This window comes from Patiria miniata, unplaced genomic scaffold (genome assembly GCF_015706575.1).
Source record: "Patiria miniata isolate m_02_andy unplaced genomic scaffold, ASM1570657v1 HiC_scaffold_16, whole genome shotgun sequence".
NCBI lineage: Eukaryota > Metazoa > Echinodermata > Asteroidea > Valvatida > Asterinidae > Patiria > Patiria miniata.
In genome coordinates, this window is record NW_024037054.1 from 3,810,200 (window position 1) to 3,827,261 (window position 17,062).

Genomic DNA, 17,062 nt, shown 5'->3' on the forward strand with positions numbered 1-17,062 from the left:
ACTGCCAAAAATGTGCCACTTGACGCATCTTTGGAAAATGGCCTTTTGTTGTTTTCTTCAAAATGACAGCATGCCATAAGGAATAATTGCACAGGGAGGTTTAGTGTCATTACTGTCTTTAAACCAAGTAAGCTTTTTTTACAATAATTTGGCCTGTTACTTTTTGGATAGATGCAAATGGTCCACTCTACCTTAGGACTTCCCAGTCCCTGTTATAGTCTAAGCTTTGTCTACTTTTATTTAGCAAAGTAGCCCGATTAGGATTATTACATTTTGATGCGATATTACAGCATTCTTATGTACATACAGCTGTGCTTGTCAAATCCCTACCAAAAAAAATGGCATGGAGGACACAGAACAGTTTCAGCAGAAAATTTAGGAATTACACAAGCATGCAGAAACACGATGGCAGATACCTCGTAAGTCTTGAAGAGACTGTAGATCTCTTCTCTGTCAGCAGTGAAGTTGGAGGCCCTCTTTTTGCCGAGTGCCAAGTAGCTCTCCAGTGACAAGTAGCCTGACTCTGTGTGGAGTGCTTCAACTGACCCTGCAGCATATGAAAACAAAAGAGTAAGGCTGAGTTTCAACTGATGAGCAGTGTCAAACATAAGAATAAATGCCAGGTGTTTAAAACCCTCATTTCCTTACCATGGGCAACTGTTGTCAACAAGGAACTACCCATCAAGCAGAAATATGTTTTTGGGGTCGATTTAGTGAAACGAAATGGCATAGATATGTATGCAAATAGCATTTCAAAACACGTTTATCTCATAACTGGGTTGTCAGGGTTTTATCTAATCCTTCTGCTAGGGTTAAAGGGTTCATGAAATGAATTTTTCTCAGGAACATATTTTGGTGCAACTTTTCAGTCTCTTAAATGTATAAAAACTATTTGACATCCCTTTTTGGTTTATTTTGTTGAAAAGTGTAATTCTTTTAGCATTTAAAATGTGTCCATGCTAAATTTCTAATTCAACTGAGGACGCTCTTGCTATGATGTCATTTCAGGAAGACACTATTCAGTTTAGGGGTTTTCTGGTCAAATTGTGAATCCAAAGATTTGCTCATTGAAAACATCTGTGAGAAAACTTTGCTCAATGGCTTACTGCCATGTATTGACACAACGAATCACCACTGAAAGAACCGTACAGCAAAAATATCCACAATTCTGATAACTTTTGGTGCTGAAATAACTGTTACTTTGAGGTTTTTGCCTGAAATGACATCACTTTCACCATTATATGAATATGGAAATTTACATTAGCATAGAAGGCAAATTGGAACCAAAATACTCTTGAAAATGACCAAACAAAAATGGAAAATAAGGTTAAATGGGACACAAAGGTGCCCTTCAAGGATTGCATTAAATGCATTGCATGGGCCCTTTAAGGTACCTATGAAAATTGTACATCATTGCAAGCTGAAAACCTAAGGACTGTGAGTCTATCAAGTAAACACACTCTCTCTCTCTTACCCTTAATGAAGGACCTGATCTCCATCCACACCAGCGTAGAGTGATATGGCAGCTTCTTCTTGTTAATGCGGGGCCACAGCTCGTAGGCGAAGACCTCATAGGTGACCTCGCGTCGTGGGTCATACTTGGCGGCCTGTCCCCCGCCTCCCTGAGCCTCGTGCTGTCCGCCCAGGCCGCGCGGTGCGTTGGGATTGGCCTCACCGTCTTGCATCATGTCTTCGCCAGGAGCAGCTTGGGCGTGGTCTTCGTCCTCCTCATCCTCATCATCCATCAGTGGGATAAAAGTCAAAGGTCCATCCTCTGCCCCCAAAAAGAAGAAAAAAAATAAAGTCAGATTAACTGGTTAACACCTGTACTACACTGCATTACAATTTTATTGACATATATTCCTGTAAAAAAATCCGTAAAACCATAGAGTGCTTGGCTCATTAGTGTATTGTTCAGACAATCTGATCTTTCATTACCTTCGTTCCATCCACGTATTTTACGTTTCATCGATCCGTCAGCCGCGCGAGGGAAGTAAGAATTGGGCAAGGAGGCGTCGAGGATCAGAAGCAGCTGACGTGAGCTAAGAAACAACGGGAATCGGGCCGGGTGTGCGTCCTGGAACCGGTGAGGGATGGGCGTGTCCTGCTGGGCCAAGGGCTCGCCGGCAAACTCGCAAGCGTGGCTCATGTCGCAGAAGTTGCGCTGGACCTCACTGCAAAGCACAGCATTCTTGGTCACAAAGATCTGGTGCAGGTGGTCCATGATCGTCGAGGCTTCGCCGCTCTCGTCTGCGTCACCATGACAACCCGTCCTGCTGACCGACCCCGAGCAGTAGGCATCGGCACTCTGCGAGTCATAGGAACCACCTTGGGTATCTGAGCCGCGGCGGTAGGCCTGCCTGGGTTTGTTGTTGGATGCGCTGGCGCTGTCACTATCTGTGTCACTTCCATCTGTAATGAAACCATTTATATTAAACAAAATTAACATGTTAACATTAACATGGACTGCATGACTCGGGACTCGTACTCGGACTTGGGAGAGGTGACTCAGACTTGGACTCGGACTCGATGTTTGGATTACTATGTTGCATCCTTAAACCTATTCTACTTAGAATATCATTGGATGTACTTAGGAGAACGTTCACTTCACATTCTCCCATCGTGTATGTTTATCCACTCTGCACAATTTTCTACCTGCTCTCACAATTATACCATTTGTGTTGCAAGGGCTAGTTTGTCAAAGTATTCCTTGGTTTGCTTCACTCTGTACCACTGTACTGTGCAACTCTTTACAGGAATCCTTCCACCCCTTCACACTATTTATCTAAACTCAGGAACTTTTTCAGATTTGTTCTTTCTTTTAACTACACATTTCTTCTGGTTGTTTTTTTTTCTGTAGTAGTTGCAATCAAGTGGTCTTCGGCCTTCCAGTTTAGATATAAAGAAATTGCCTAAAAAAAAAAAGGATAAAAATATTGAAGGCCTGTTGATAAAATTCCTGTCAATACAAAGTCCTGAAGTATAGACCAACTGGGACCGCTATCAATTCTATTACGAAGGCCCCCTTCAAAGGCGAAAGCATATTTTTAACTATTATTCAGACGATCCGTCACGGGGCAGTTAGGGGCCTCGTGCATGTACAGTGATCATGTTCCGGGATTCATTTATTCAGGCATGCAACTGGGAATTTAGGAAAAAACAAGGAAATTCCAAACCACACCAGACTTTGTACAGTGTTTTTCAATTTGTAATGGCATTCATGAGAAGTAAAAACGAGGAAATCAGCAGATCTGAGGAAAAGTTGCATGCCTGTCTATTAAAGGAGGTGTTTCTGGATCATTCTTACTTTCTTCTTCATCTAGCTTGTCCTGGTGAATGAAGGCAATATCTCTGGGAATCAAGGGCTCGCCCGTCATGGAAACCTGTTGCCAATATTTGAAGAATTTGGTCCACATGCGGTACAAACAGCATGTGGTCTTGCCTGTAAGACAAACCCAAATCAGGTCTTTCAAATTAAAAAAAAACCCGCATACATTCATACTTTTAAAAGACATGTATTAATGTTAAAAAGTATCCATCATTTTTTTTGGGGGGGGGGGAGTTACTATAGGCTCTCAAGAAATTCATGACAACTGTGACAGCACTGTGGAAATATACTTGTGAAAACTGACAATGTATCTTGGATTAAAATGGATATGATTCAGCCATCTTGGTACGTAAAACCGAAGTTGCTGTTGTACACCCCCCTTCCCTCCTCCCCTCCCCCAAATGAAATATAGACAAAGAACAGGACGGAAAATTAAATATTTATTAGCTGTAGAAATTGCCAGAAAGAGCCTCAAAAATGTAGTTTTGTATGGAAAATATTACTTGCATTGAAAATATTTTGTGTTTCCTAATACTGGGAAAAAATTTTATTCTCAGTAATCCCTTTCCCTGAAAATTGTTTTTCTTCTGAAAATGACCCAAAGCTTCAGAATTGCATTCAAGAGTTGTGCCAAACCAAACAGTACCAAGAGTGAATATATTATGGTTTTAGATGCCTTAATCTAATTATTTATTTAATAAATTAAGGTAATTCAACATGATAAACTCTAAATAAAATTAACAATTTAACATGTTAATAATGGAGAAAAAAACATGTAAAAACAAAGGAAATAGTAATTGAAAATTTAGTTTTTTTGAGCCTTTGAGTATAGTGCACCACATCTTTGGAACAAACTTCCACCTAATGTTAGGAACAATTGGTGTTTTTTAAATCAGTGCTGAAGACTCACCTTTTTAAACAAGTTTTTATTAATGTGTGTGTTTTTGATCTTTATTGATGCTCTCTTTAGATAATTTAATGAATTTACTGTCAAATCGTTTAAACTTTTTTATGCATTAATTTGTGTTCTTATTGTAATTTTATAAACATATTCTTGAAAGGGTATTGTCTTATCATTTTTATGTATTTATTGTGAAATTTTCGAGGATTTTACCGATTAATTTGTGCTGTTATTATAATTTACCAATTTTTCAGTAATTTGTAATTGTTCTTTTTAGATTATTTATTTATTTTATAAAATGTTATGCGCTTGTGTATATGGAATGGAATGGGCGCAAGATAAATCAATAAATTATTACTATTTATTATTTCTGTTGACTAGCCTCCTGTGTATTTCCAAATTTCTTCAAACATTGGAACAGTTGATTTTTCAACAAAGTCAGTGCTAAGTATTTCAAACATTGAACTTTTCATTCAAATCTGTTTAATTCAAAGCTCCAAATTTAATTCCAAATCTTCAAACTCTGGCATGCTTGTCTGAAAAATATGTCAATTTCCTCTGATAATATTTTCAAAGAAGTGACAAAAAGTATGACAAAGTGTAACAATGTGCCCCCCAAAACCCTGCATACACCACAGTAAAAAAGAAGGGGTAGCAAGCAAGGTGCAAGCACCTCGAAAGCCACAGGTGGGAACTAAAATTCACAATTTCCTGACCTGTTCCGCTTCTGCCCAGCAGCAGGATGGAGGACGGGGGCCTGGGCTGCAGGTTGATGATGGCGTGCTCCAGCTCCGTCACACGGAACGGGAAATCCACCTTGACGTTGCTGTCGTTGAGCATGGCGTAGACCAGCGTGGAGTTGACGGAGTAGAACTTCATGATGTGGTACTCGTTCTCCCTGGAGCTCGCCGGGGGGAAGAAGGGTCTCGGGATCTTCTTGGAGTCGTCTAGGGCCTTGGTGCGGCGATCGGGTGAGCTTCCTGTGACCTCCTGGAAGTAGGTCGGCAGGCGAAGCGCTGCTGTGCCTCCTGTGAAGCCAAGGCAGACAGATATATTCTGTGTTTTTTTAATAGCCTTCTTTTTTTTATACACAATACATTTTCAAATATGACAATGAAAAATCCATTTTATGATAAAGCTTTTCTTATGCACAGTTAAATTGTCCGCAATGTACATGTACGTCCAACACCATGCCATGAAACTGAACGCCTTTATTATTTTTATTATTATTATTTTGAATGGACTCACAACACTTTTAAAAAATAACAAAATAAACGTAACGGTTAATGTAATTAGTGTAACAAAAATAATGTCTGTTTTGATATGGTCCATGGGTACCCCCGACTTCACTTGGTCAACTGGTTTTCGTACACCCTTAGGTTAAAGTGCACATCAAGTTCAACCTAGGTATCATCTCCTCTGTCCCTTTGGTGTACAATATTAGTAATTCTGCGAGCGCGAGTGAAACACAGAATAATGTAGTGTGATTGTGTCCCACCACATACCACGAGGCTGAAGACTTACTACATTTTCCATGTTCCACGATTGCGAGTGCGATAATGAATTAATCTTCAAGCAAACTTGACGTACAGTAAAGTTGGAACTAGCACAATGTACGCAAAACTAAGTGGTTTAGCGCATGCAGCTGGAATGTCGCTCACGTTTTGGAATTGCTTGAAGATAATATTAGTTATCGTGTGAGCGCGAGTGGAACACGAGTGGAACACGGAATAATGTAGTGCGTCTGTGTTCCACGGCTGAGTGGTATGTGAGACACAGACGAACTATATTTTCTGTGTTCCACGAGCGCGAGCGTGATAACGAATTTATCTTAACTTGACGCACTAAAAAGATTGAACACCCATGCTGTACACGAACCTTTCAGCGGTTATCCTACGTGTATTACATGTGCCTGTTGCCATGGATCGACCAATCAGGATCTAGGATACAAGTTTGCTTGAAGATAAAATGCCATGGACCAGATCACAGTATGGACGAACTGTCTTACCCGTGGATGATTTGTTGCTGATCCCTATCAGTTTCTTAGGGATGAGGCATTCTTCTCCTCGCTCCAACGACTTGACAATCACCTTGATTGCATGTGCAACCTTAGGGTGGTCGAGTACGATGTCCCAAATGCGGATTATCTCTGAGTACACTCGTCCTCCAGCCACTGCTGTAGGCGCCAAAGCACCATCGCCTGAAATAAAAATATAACATTTCATATTTAGTCCACTAGTATTGGTTCTTACAAAATATTGCTACTACCAAACTTTTGTCCTAGAATCAAAACTAAAAACCCAATATTTGACTGTACCCGAGTCAAGTCTCTTTTCGGACTCCTCGCTGCAGCGAGGCGAGAACGCTATCGCCAACTCCCACAGAATGCGGCTGCCTTTAGTCAGCCGGGCTTCGTACAGCTTCATGTCGTGTTGCTTGGGCAGGCCCTCGAGGGGTTTGCAGAGACGGACTCGCCAGTCACCGCTTCCCAGCATCTGAATCTTGCGGATGGCCGTCTCCTTCAGGCTGTGGAGGACCAGCTTGTCACGCAGGAACTTCCAGACCTTAGGATTTGGAGGAAAACCGGAAACCGTTAATTAGTGAAAAGCTAGTTGCTGAACCAAAACACAGTCTCTCTCTTTTTGCTAGAAAACTAAAAAAAAAAAATCAATTTTTAATTGCATACTAAAACAACGTAATAGAAATAATAATGGCCTTGATTACTGTCTTAAACCGGTGTCTGTGCTCTGTCTTTCCATGTATGTCTGTCACTTGTCTGTCTGTCGATAGGCTGAGGAACAAAAGCTAATGCTTCACCCCAGACCTAAATGCTGCCACAATGTTCACTATATGTTATATATTTGAATATATAACATTTTGTATCGTCCTTTATGCAGCATCGAAATAAATGTATGTATCTCTCACAGATCAGAATAGGGTATCTCTGGTTTGCAATTTGATGCCTGTAGCTCATAGGTAGTAGGAATTAAGACTAAGAACCACATCTATACTGCTAGGGTTCATGTTTGTGATTGGAATCCACGGAATGAGCCTTGAGGTTGTCTCTTTTACTTATTGTGCAGTGGGAAGAGGACACTTAACTCTTTATTTTGATATATTACTCAGTTTGATGTCTGAATACAAGTAGTTTTAGTGTAGTTTAAACTTTGTTTCGGTGGAGAGGGAAGTGTGATTTGCTGGCTTGTAATGTATTTCTTAACATTTTCTCATTTTTGGGGGGTTCGTTTTAGCAAAATAAATTAAGATGAATGTATTTTTAGATTTTCTTACTCTAACTGTAGCTAATAATCTATGAGCTGTTGACAAGACAATTTTTCCTATACTGGAAAATGGAAGTCTTATGAAGGTGGCCATGTTCACTTTTCCTTATTTGTAGTAATTTCCATTGAGAAGGATTTGTAAAAGTTCAAGTACTCAAAACTAACTCTGGTGACCTGTCAACTATTTTGTCATATTTTTGTAGCATAAGGAAGGCATTTGTACAAACACCACTTTAGACACATACCTTAGCAGTGCACTCTACCTCCCAGGTTAAATCATCAAAGATTTTTACATCAATGGCCCTATCATCGTCATCATCATCATCTACCTCTTCGTCGTCTTCATCCATCTCTTCTTCTGTGATAAGCAACAGAAACACAAGAGATACTCCATGGGCTCCATACGTACACAAGCGAGGGTGCTTTTTATCACTTTCGAGAGCCCAGTGAATGGGACTTACCCCTTACGCATACTAGTACAGCAAAATGAGTTCTCCCAAAATGAGTTCTACTGCTAGTGCCGCCAAGTGTCTGCTCTTGAAAATTGCGAAAAGCCGCACGCTAAATGATGTTAGTTCACAAGTTTATTGATCTTAAAACTTACAAGTTCGTCACGTACAATCAAACCGACATTATAAAACTATGTTTTGGTTGTATCTCAATTTCAAGCTCTGCCTCGGAGTTTCTGGTTGTAACAGAACTGGTCACAAATTTGTATGCCTCTCTTTTTTCTTCTCACCTTCAACTTCAACATCCTGTCTCAATACTTCTTCCTTCGCTACCTCTGCCCCGTTCTCAACTTGTCGCGGGCCGCTTCTCGACAGTGACGAGGTCACTGTCACAGTGGTTCCTGCTTGGTCCAGTCCAGTTTGCTGCGGGACATATATTGGCATGGCACTCAGTAGCAGCTCTACTTCGCGACGCAGCTTCTCCTTGCGGGGCACGTGCTCGTGTGATTGAGCTGTCTCTTGCTGGTGGTGGTCCTCCTGTTCCGGTGCCCTGTCTGCCTTCGACCAATCCTCTGGAACGCCAGAAACATTGACATCACCAGAACTGCTCTGGTTAGGCCCTATACAACAAAAAAGAAGAAGTTAAATTACGCACTTGTAAATGGCGGCCATACAGCTGCCTATTCAGTTACAGGTATTTACTCCTGGATGGGAAGAAGTAGTAAAATATGACAAAGTGCCTTGTCCACTAGGCACTGCCTGATCTCATACCCACAATCTGGCAGAATTACCAAGAGTCAATCTTTTTTGGCCAATCAGAATCTAAGCCTTAACTTGACACAAGCTCCGACAACCAATCCCATTCGTTGTTCTTTAGTAGGTCTACCAATTAATGGTATTTGAGGAGATTCCCAGATTACTTCTTTATTTTCAAAAGCTTTCAACAAGATACAATAACTTTAATCCTACGCATTGCAATAATATGTAAACTGATCAATCAGTTCTTGTAAAATATATAAGGGAAAACTATGATTTTGACAAGTTCATTGCCTTATAGGTTTGTGCAAATAACTAGCTTTTTTGAGGCAGGCATCGACACCCGGATGCAAAGGTCAGAAAGGTTTACTTATGCCTTCCCAGGATTTATCCCATCTTTGGATTATTTTACCTCTGGATGAACTCTGTGCGGGTTCACTGGCACTGTCGTAGTACTTGGCTGCCTCGGCCAGGAACATGTAGCGCCGGTCTTTGTTGGTCACCATCATGAGTGGTACCCGGCCTCCATGGTCCCGCAGCCAGGGGTTGACCTTGTACTGGCTCAGGACCTTGATGGCATTAAGTGATTGGTTCTTGGAGCCCCCCGTGAGGGCCAGGTGGAACAGCGTGTTCCCCGCCCAGTCTCGGGCGTTCTTGTCCAGGTAGGTGGTGCCGGTGGGGTCCGCGGAGTATCTCGTCAGGAGAAGCTCCAGCACGGCAAATTTACGATCTGTCCGAGAAGACCAAAAGGTGACGTTAAAAACCGGACACTGTTGGACAGAGCTTATAAAGGAGATTTAAAGGTAAGGTAATATACAACATTTACTTTTGCTGAAACTGTCAGAAATGGATGGATTCAGGGTTTAGTATTTTATAGCAAATATTGTTACACTCGGACCTATTTACATTTCGTGTTTATAGATACTGAAAAATCCAAGGAAAGAAGCTTGTTCTTGTGGTCTGGTTCCATGACCCTTTTTCAGATGAAATAAACACTTTATAGACGTTGGGGAATTGTCAGGTCTGAGAACCAGACTAGCTGGCTTGCACCCCTTCAAGGACGAGTAACTGATTGCAAAAAAAAAGGGGACTACATTTGGTAAATTGGGGGCAGCATTTGAAAAAAGTCATTTTTTTCCCAATGGTGTACGGCCGAACCTAAAAATTGACACACAAATGGCACTTTTCTTGAAAATGACGGCACACTGGGTGCCATGATTTCACTGGATGCTTGAGGCTATCATTCACTTCAAGTAAGGTTTTTCATAATAATTTAGTTTTTTCTTAATGTTTGCAAATGTTGTATATTACCGGTACCTTTGAACAAAATATAAACATCGTATGTCTACTTTAAAATATTCTGTAAAAGTTGCAGCTCTTTATTTTACCTATTTGTACATTTGTATTGGTGCAACTAGAACTTCATGGACCAAATTCGTTTTCAGGCAACTTCTATTTTCACCTTTGTGACATTCCAATCTTCAGATGGGCATGATTTTGCCAAGAGAAGTCTGTTTTCATGAATTTAAACTGTCACTGTCAAAGGGAAAATCTCTTCTTAAAATTTTGTTAAACCTATTTTCGCTTGTTGCAATGAAGTGCCTGTTATTTGACAGAATGCATCACAAGTTTAAGCATTATAATCAGGTCAAGCACAAGTGAAATCCAAGTCACAAGTAAGGATCCCCTTTTAAATACAGGTACTTTGTGAGCCTCGTTCTCTCAGAACAAATAACTATTACCCTACCAGACTGCAATTAACACAGTGTATCAGGTGCAAACGTCTGTGGGACCTTGCTGCAATTGGGCCCAACACCATTGCATAAATGGCCAATTCTGCAACTATGAGAGCTTGACACTTTAACACACACTGAAGGAAGGATTTTTCGGTGCATAGACATGTATTTCATGCACAACAGTGCAGACTACCCCTTAGATACCGGTAGCTTAAAAATTACTGCAAGTAAAACTTGCGCAATCCCTCTGGCATGCTGGTAGTATTTATACAGATGTAAACAGACCTTCTAGTGTACCTAACCAAAATGGAACAGGTCATTAGTAGCAAAAATTGATTAGCAATAGAATTAGTAAGAAAATTAGAGCAAGGTTAGTTGTTTTCTAATGGAAAAGGAGTAAGTATACAAGAACGTGCTGTAAAATGAATGGAGTGCAAGGTGGATGAAGATGGGAGCCTGGAATGGAAGTTGAACATTGTAAAGGGAACTGATGATATGTACTTGGGGATGTGGCTGAACTTGGTGTAGATGGTGAAAGATTCAATCACTAACCAGGCTATACTGGTGATGAACTGTAATCCAAATGGGCTCGTGGTCCCTGAAGTAGCTGTAAAGTACACCGGAATTGGCAACAAGAGTGGGAGCATTGCTATATATATATAAGATCAATCCCTATATATTGTCTGTAGTGTAAGTACGAATGAGTTGTTCAGATTTGAATGATGTTTGGTCGAGATTATAAAGTGTGACTGTTTGGATGACAGCGAACAGTTGCCCTAACCAAATCACCAATGACCTCATTTGACCCCCAGATGACCATTGACCTCCAATGTGTCAGGTCATCTGAGGTCCCCCTACCACCGATCTCTATATAAAGACTGGATAGTGGATAAAGAGCTGCATAATGAATGAATTTGATTTGACGCCATATGATGGTGAGACCGGTGAGACCGTCTGGTGATCTACAAAGGACAAGTTGCCGTCTTTATAGGCATCATTATTACTTTTGTAACATCGCGGTTCACTTGATTTTTATTTTGACCACCACCACTGACCACGGTTAAATTTTTTTCTAACGTCATGGTTTACTTTTTTTTAGTGCCACAGTTCACTTTTTCGGCGTTTTGGAAATAATAATCACTGCGGAAATGTGTCCTTTTTAGAGCATCATAATACATGTACGTGACCAAAATGCGCGTCAACTCTTGATACAGTGCGCACTATATATGCCTAGAGCATTCGTATTATATGCAGCCAGTGTTTTGCACGTAACGTGCTTTCAAGAGTTCTCCCTTACCGTCCTGTTTAAAGCCAATCTTGAGCGCAGAGTGCAGTGGAGTGTCTCCCGGGTCAATGATTAGGAGTGCGGGCGAAGCGCCATACCTCAGGAGCAGAGTGGCCAGCTCGTAGTTCTCCGTCTGCAGACAGTGGACTAATGGGGTCACGGAGTCATTCAGCAGGCCGTCCGGTTTGGCCTTATTCTGCAGGGAAAAATGAACCAAAAAGACCTTGAGTGTGTGGTCCAATGTTGAGAGTGTCCGACACATGTGCAATGGGATAATGAGTTTGAATCCTGATGGGAATAAAGCGTTTTGTGTTCTTTAGCAAGATACACTGATGTTGATGATGGTTTGTTCGGGGAGGATGGTCTCTTCATCTTTTACATGCTTGGAGGTGGCTGTGGATTCCATGCAGGGCAGACCTTTCCACACTTTGGACAAAGGAAGCCCTGGGATGAGGATGTCTGAGAGGCAGTCTGCTCCTTTCGTCTCTTCCTCTTGTCCTCTTTCTGTGGTGCCAGCCTACTCTGTCAGTTGCTTCCTGGAGCAACGATTGGTGATGGATGCCAGCTAGTAATGCTGCTTTTGAGTTTGTCTTTTCGTGAGTTCGCGCTTTTTGGGGGCCCCCGATTTTGCTTTCCTACGTGAAATTCACTGAAGAAGACAGCCTTTGGGAGACGTGAGCTCTCCACCCTTGCAACATGGCCTACCCTTAAACTGGCATATCTGTAACCTTAGTCGGATCAGGAAGTTCCTTGACTTTAATGCCTGCCACAATGCAGTCCGCGCCTTATTTCTCTCGAATTAGACTAAGGCTGCTGCTTACTTACAGTATCTCAAAGAAAGATCTTTCTCGTCTTCAACGGCTTCAAAACAGATGAGCTAGGCTCATTTTCCAGGTACCCATTTACACACATATATCTCCCCTTCTTAACCAGTTACACTGGCTTCCAGTTGCACAACGCATTCAATTCCGTACTATGGTCCACACTTACAAATCTCTCAACTCCTCTGCCCCTGATTACCTCTCTTCTTTTCTCTCAATTCAAACCGGGTCTCACTCCCTTCGCTCTTCTCATGGGAAATCTCTTGTTGTCCAGAAAACAAATAAACTCGCAGGTGATCGGGCCTTCTCTATTGCTGCTCCCCGATTGTGGAATAGTTTACCCATCCCTATCAGAAACTCCAATACTGTGCCAATCTTCAAGAAGGCTCTCAAAACCCATTTTTTTTCCCCACACCGTAGCTGGTCGTACGCCCTTGTTGTTTTTCTGTTGTTCTTTCTGTGGTTCTTATTTCTTTGTTTTAGCGCCTTGTATCCTTTGGCAATTTGGTGCTCTATAAATCCAGTTATCATTATTACCCATCGCAGCTGGTGCTTCAGTACCATGGCTTCGATGCTTGGCAGATGTGCTTTCTCTAGCACCTCCTCATTTGAAACGTAGTCCTGCCACATGGATGTTGAGGATGGGGCACATGCAGTGTTGGTAGAAGCGCTCAAGCAGCCGCACCTGTTTTCTGCACAGGACCTCTGCTCCATATAAGAGGTTTGGGACCATGTGCTTTGTACACCTTCAGCTTTAGGAGAGGCGCACAGAGTGGTCTTGCCACGCGCTCTTAGCAAGACGCCCAAAGAAGCTGCTGGCTTTTATAGGCGGTTGTCCAGGTCTTTGATAGATGTGGCATCCATTGACATGACACTGCCTAGCTATAGTAGGTGAAGTGCTCCACTGCGTTGAGCTTGGTACTGTCGATAGTGATGTTATTCACCTTCCAGTTAAGTGGGTATATGTGAGGTGTTCTGGCAAAATGAGACAGAACTGGGCAGAGGTCAAAATCAAGGGTTCGCAGGTATTAAGATAGAGAATAGAATTCTCCTTATGATGCTGTTTGTTCCCCTCAATGAGATATTCCATTGACAACTTATGGCTGCTTAAAGTTTGCATGTCAGTAAAATACTGAGCGAAAAGGTCTTTTAAATTTTGAGTTTTGTACTAATGAATGAAAGATGCCAATTGTTTTTCCGTAAAAAACACTTTCATTCAACGACTTTATGCTGTTTCTTTGAACTATGTGTATAGACTATCAACGTTTAAAAATATCAATCAATCAATCTGAAAATCGGGAACAAAAATGATCTCCATTCGGTGTTTTGCTTTTTTCTCCACCCAGCCCAGCTCCATCTCATTTTGCTAGAACGCCTCACATATAAGGCTAGAGACCAGCTTCTGTTCTACCATTAATTTGAAATCGGGGGACAGCACTCACTTCTAGCAAGGCTTCCACCATGGCTAGACGTCCTGGGGCCATTTTGATACTCTCCCACTGGTCCAAGAATGTCACAATGGACACCCCAGAGGCATCACAGCCGTGGGCCACGCCATTGCCGTTCCGGTTGGTGCTGAAACTCCCTCCGACCAGCAGCAGGAACAGGCTCCACCACTTGCTCTGGTTGGCCAGTTCTTGCACCGTGGTGTTCCAGAAGGTGGGCGGGGCCCCACACTTGACTGTGTCTGGGATCTCTGCAGGTTAAGAACAGGAACATATGAAGACGTCTATAAGTGAGTTACGAAACATCTCATGCAACCATCTGGAAGAAGTTAATGGCAAGTTTGTTTACAATACGTCCACTATATCAGACATTACTTGCAAATTTTGGACAAGGAATCTTCTTGCAGTGAAGTTTGTTAGTACTTGCAACTTCATTGTGGGAAGATTCCTGTTCAGACTCCAGTAACACACACCAGGTACAATTTACGTATTCCATATAACCTTGTTTACAACTTATTCTGGGGTTCATTCGCTGTATTGAAAACACCATGCAATGCAACACCAAAACACTTTTTTTGTTTGCCCTGCTGTCTCATATTAAGGTTGAAATCATCAAAAGAGCATTTGAACCAAAATTTGGCCCACTGGTTGGCGAAATGGAGGCACACGATAACGAAAAATTCCACATCTGTGAATGTCTGCAACCGCCCTAGCGTTTTCTTTTGATATGACGGCAATGCTGAATGTCACTAAATAATAAGCTACTTCATGATAAGCTACTTCATAGTACAAATTAAGTTTGTTCACTGACATGGTTTGCTCTTCTGTCTTGAATGCAAAAAACACGACCTAAAACGAGCCCCTAGAACAGTAACTTTATACAGGACATTAAATTGCCTTTGAAGGTTTCCAATAAAAAAAAATATCAAATAGGACCAAAATAACAAATAACAACAAAAACAATTCTATACTATTTTCTGTCTTACATATTTAAAAGCAGAATCATTTGTTTTTCATGTCTTTTGTTCGTTCCCTATCACACCACTACTCAAAATCCAAAGAAGAATGTTCAAAACCTAACCTGTTGAAGTTTCAGCTCAGTGGATATTATACTTTTTGAGAAAACATTGACAAACCATGCACAACCTCTTGATCACAAAATGTCAATAGCACTCTAATATTTCCAGATGGCTGGAAATCATCTACATTTCTTGATTTCTTCTTCATGACAGCAAGCCAGACAGAATACTTTCACAGGGTGTTTAGTACCAGTGCGATCTTGAATCCAAATAAGCTATTAGATATTAATTTGCAAGGTTACCTGTTGGATATATGCAAATGATTCTATATGCCTTTAACTTTATACCTTTGCAATGTTCCAGTGATTCCTGCAAAACCATCAGGCAGCGCTGGACTTCGCGGTAAATCACTGTGTTCTCATACTCCTTGCCGATGAACTCCAAGAAGAGACAAACGGCCTGGTCATGCTTGCCCTGCCCCTGCAGGCGCAAGCCTTTCTGGTAAGTGTTAAGCTTGGCTTCTGCCTCTGTAAAACAATTCATGTGATGGTATTTGAGTTGAGGTGATGATAAATTACTATACAGATATTTGCCCGACACCGATGTATTTTATAAACATGTTCGTTTCACAGAGCCCATACACATGCACTCAGTATTCCTTCAACCAATAAGATTTTCAAATCACATGCACACATTCTTTTAAGAACCATGTATGCAACATGCATGTGTTGTGCCCTCAATGTAAATGGTGATCGCTGAATAGTTAATACTACCTCACCCTTTTTTTTCTGCATCTCTCTCCTTCCCTTCCTCTTCTGGTTTTCTTTCCTCTTCTTTTCTTCCCGCTGTAAGTGTAGCCGTTCCTTTCGTTCTTTTTCCTTTTGTATCTTCTCTTCCTGCCTCCTGCGTTCCTCCTCTTTCTTCTTCCGTGCGGCCTCTGCCATTTGCTGTTGCTGCCTCCTTGCCCGCTCCTCTGCTTCCGTCTTGCGCTGATCTTCCTCCCATTTTCTCTGCTCCTCCCGTCTTCTCTGCTCTTCCTCTTGCCGGCGCCGTTCCTGCTTTCGTCGCTCTTCCCTCTGTTTTTCTAGCATTTGCTGTTCCTGCCACTGCCGCTCCTCCATCTGCTTTTTCCTCATCATCTCTTCCTGTTGCCAAGTTGGTTTCTGGAGGTGGGGGAAATTAGGGCCACAAAGATTATTAAGTTATAGACGTTCTTGCTGGAAAATAATGTTTTGCAGATAATCTGGTAATGTACCCGGTAAGGTACCTGAAACTTATACTGTAAAGACGTGGTATTCTCAACAGCATTAACCATTTTTGGCCAGCCATCAGCAGTCAATTACATTATGATTGTATGTAAAATGATATGTACATGTATCCTGCAGTGGAAAAACATTACGACGTTGTGAACTAGGCCTTACAGGAAACTTGTTCTGGGCAATCTCCACGACGACAAAGAAAGGCAAATTTTTTTATTCCATGTAATATGGGTAACTGTGGAAAAAAAATGTAATTTGATTTATGAGCGTTGCTCAAATAGGGGCCAATACGTACAAAACATGCGTATCGGCCCGATACGCTGGAGTTACACACTACAATCGTTACAAAAGCCATTATTTCATCTTGACATGCTAAATCTTGACGAAAAGCGATATACGGCCACTGTTAGCCGGAGGCTGACGGTGACTAACGTTGAGCATAGTGGCGTGGACTACTTAAATTCTCTGTTTTTTTTAAGAATCATTCACCTTAAAGATATTTTCATATTAGGCGAGGCAAGTTTTTATCACTTTTGATGGACAGTCTCGATAACTTTCATGGCGCTATAAGTGGGCCCTGAACCCCACGCTGTGGCTTCGCAAGTTGGTTTATTATCACGACAAAACTTCCCCCATATGTTTTGAAAAAAAATTCATGCCCTCGCCCCCTTTGGAAAATCCTGGACCTGCCCCTATCAAATGCCCATAAAGTATCACGACTTCAGACATGAAACTTTTGGAGTGAGCGTCAGATGTTAATTTTATGGTACATGATGCCCCCA

At 41.6% G+C, this 17,062-nt stretch overlaps 1 protein-coding gene across 1 annotated transcript in view; it reads right to left on the minus strand.

Moving 5' to 3' along the window:
* The window catches only part of LOC119722696 (TPR and ankyrin repeat-containing protein 1-like), a 52,870-nt gene that overhangs the window by 17,823 nt on the left and 17,985 nt on the right, over positions 1 to 17,062 (minus strand). Inside the window, exons 10-23 of the mRNA XM_038192948.1 lie at positions 15,800 to 16,184; positions 15,369 to 15,548; positions 14,000 to 14,253; positions 11,749 to 11,932; positions 9,128 to 9,445; positions 8,250 to 8,579; positions 7,756 to 7,868; positions 6,547 to 6,793; positions 6,238 to 6,429; positions 4,946 to 5,257; positions 3,308 to 3,442; positions 1,939 to 2,412; positions 1,475 to 1,774; positions 417 to 547 (exon numbers count right to left, since the gene is read on the minus strand). Of these exons, the coding sequence (XP_038048876.1) occupies positions 417 to 547; positions 1,475 to 1,774; positions 1,939 to 2,412; positions 3,308 to 3,442; positions 4,946 to 5,257; positions 6,238 to 6,429; positions 6,547 to 6,793; positions 7,756 to 7,868; positions 8,250 to 8,579; positions 9,128 to 9,445; positions 11,749 to 11,932; positions 14,000 to 14,253; positions 15,369 to 15,548; positions 15,800 to 16,184 (3,555 nt within the window). The remainder of the gene's footprint in view (positions 1 to 416; positions 548 to 1,474; positions 1,775 to 1,938; positions 2,413 to 3,307; positions 3,443 to 4,945; positions 5,258 to 6,237; positions 6,430 to 6,546; positions 6,794 to 7,755; positions 7,869 to 8,249; positions 8,580 to 9,127; positions 9,446 to 11,748; positions 11,933 to 13,999; positions 14,254 to 15,368; positions 15,549 to 15,799; positions 16,185 to 17,062) is intronic.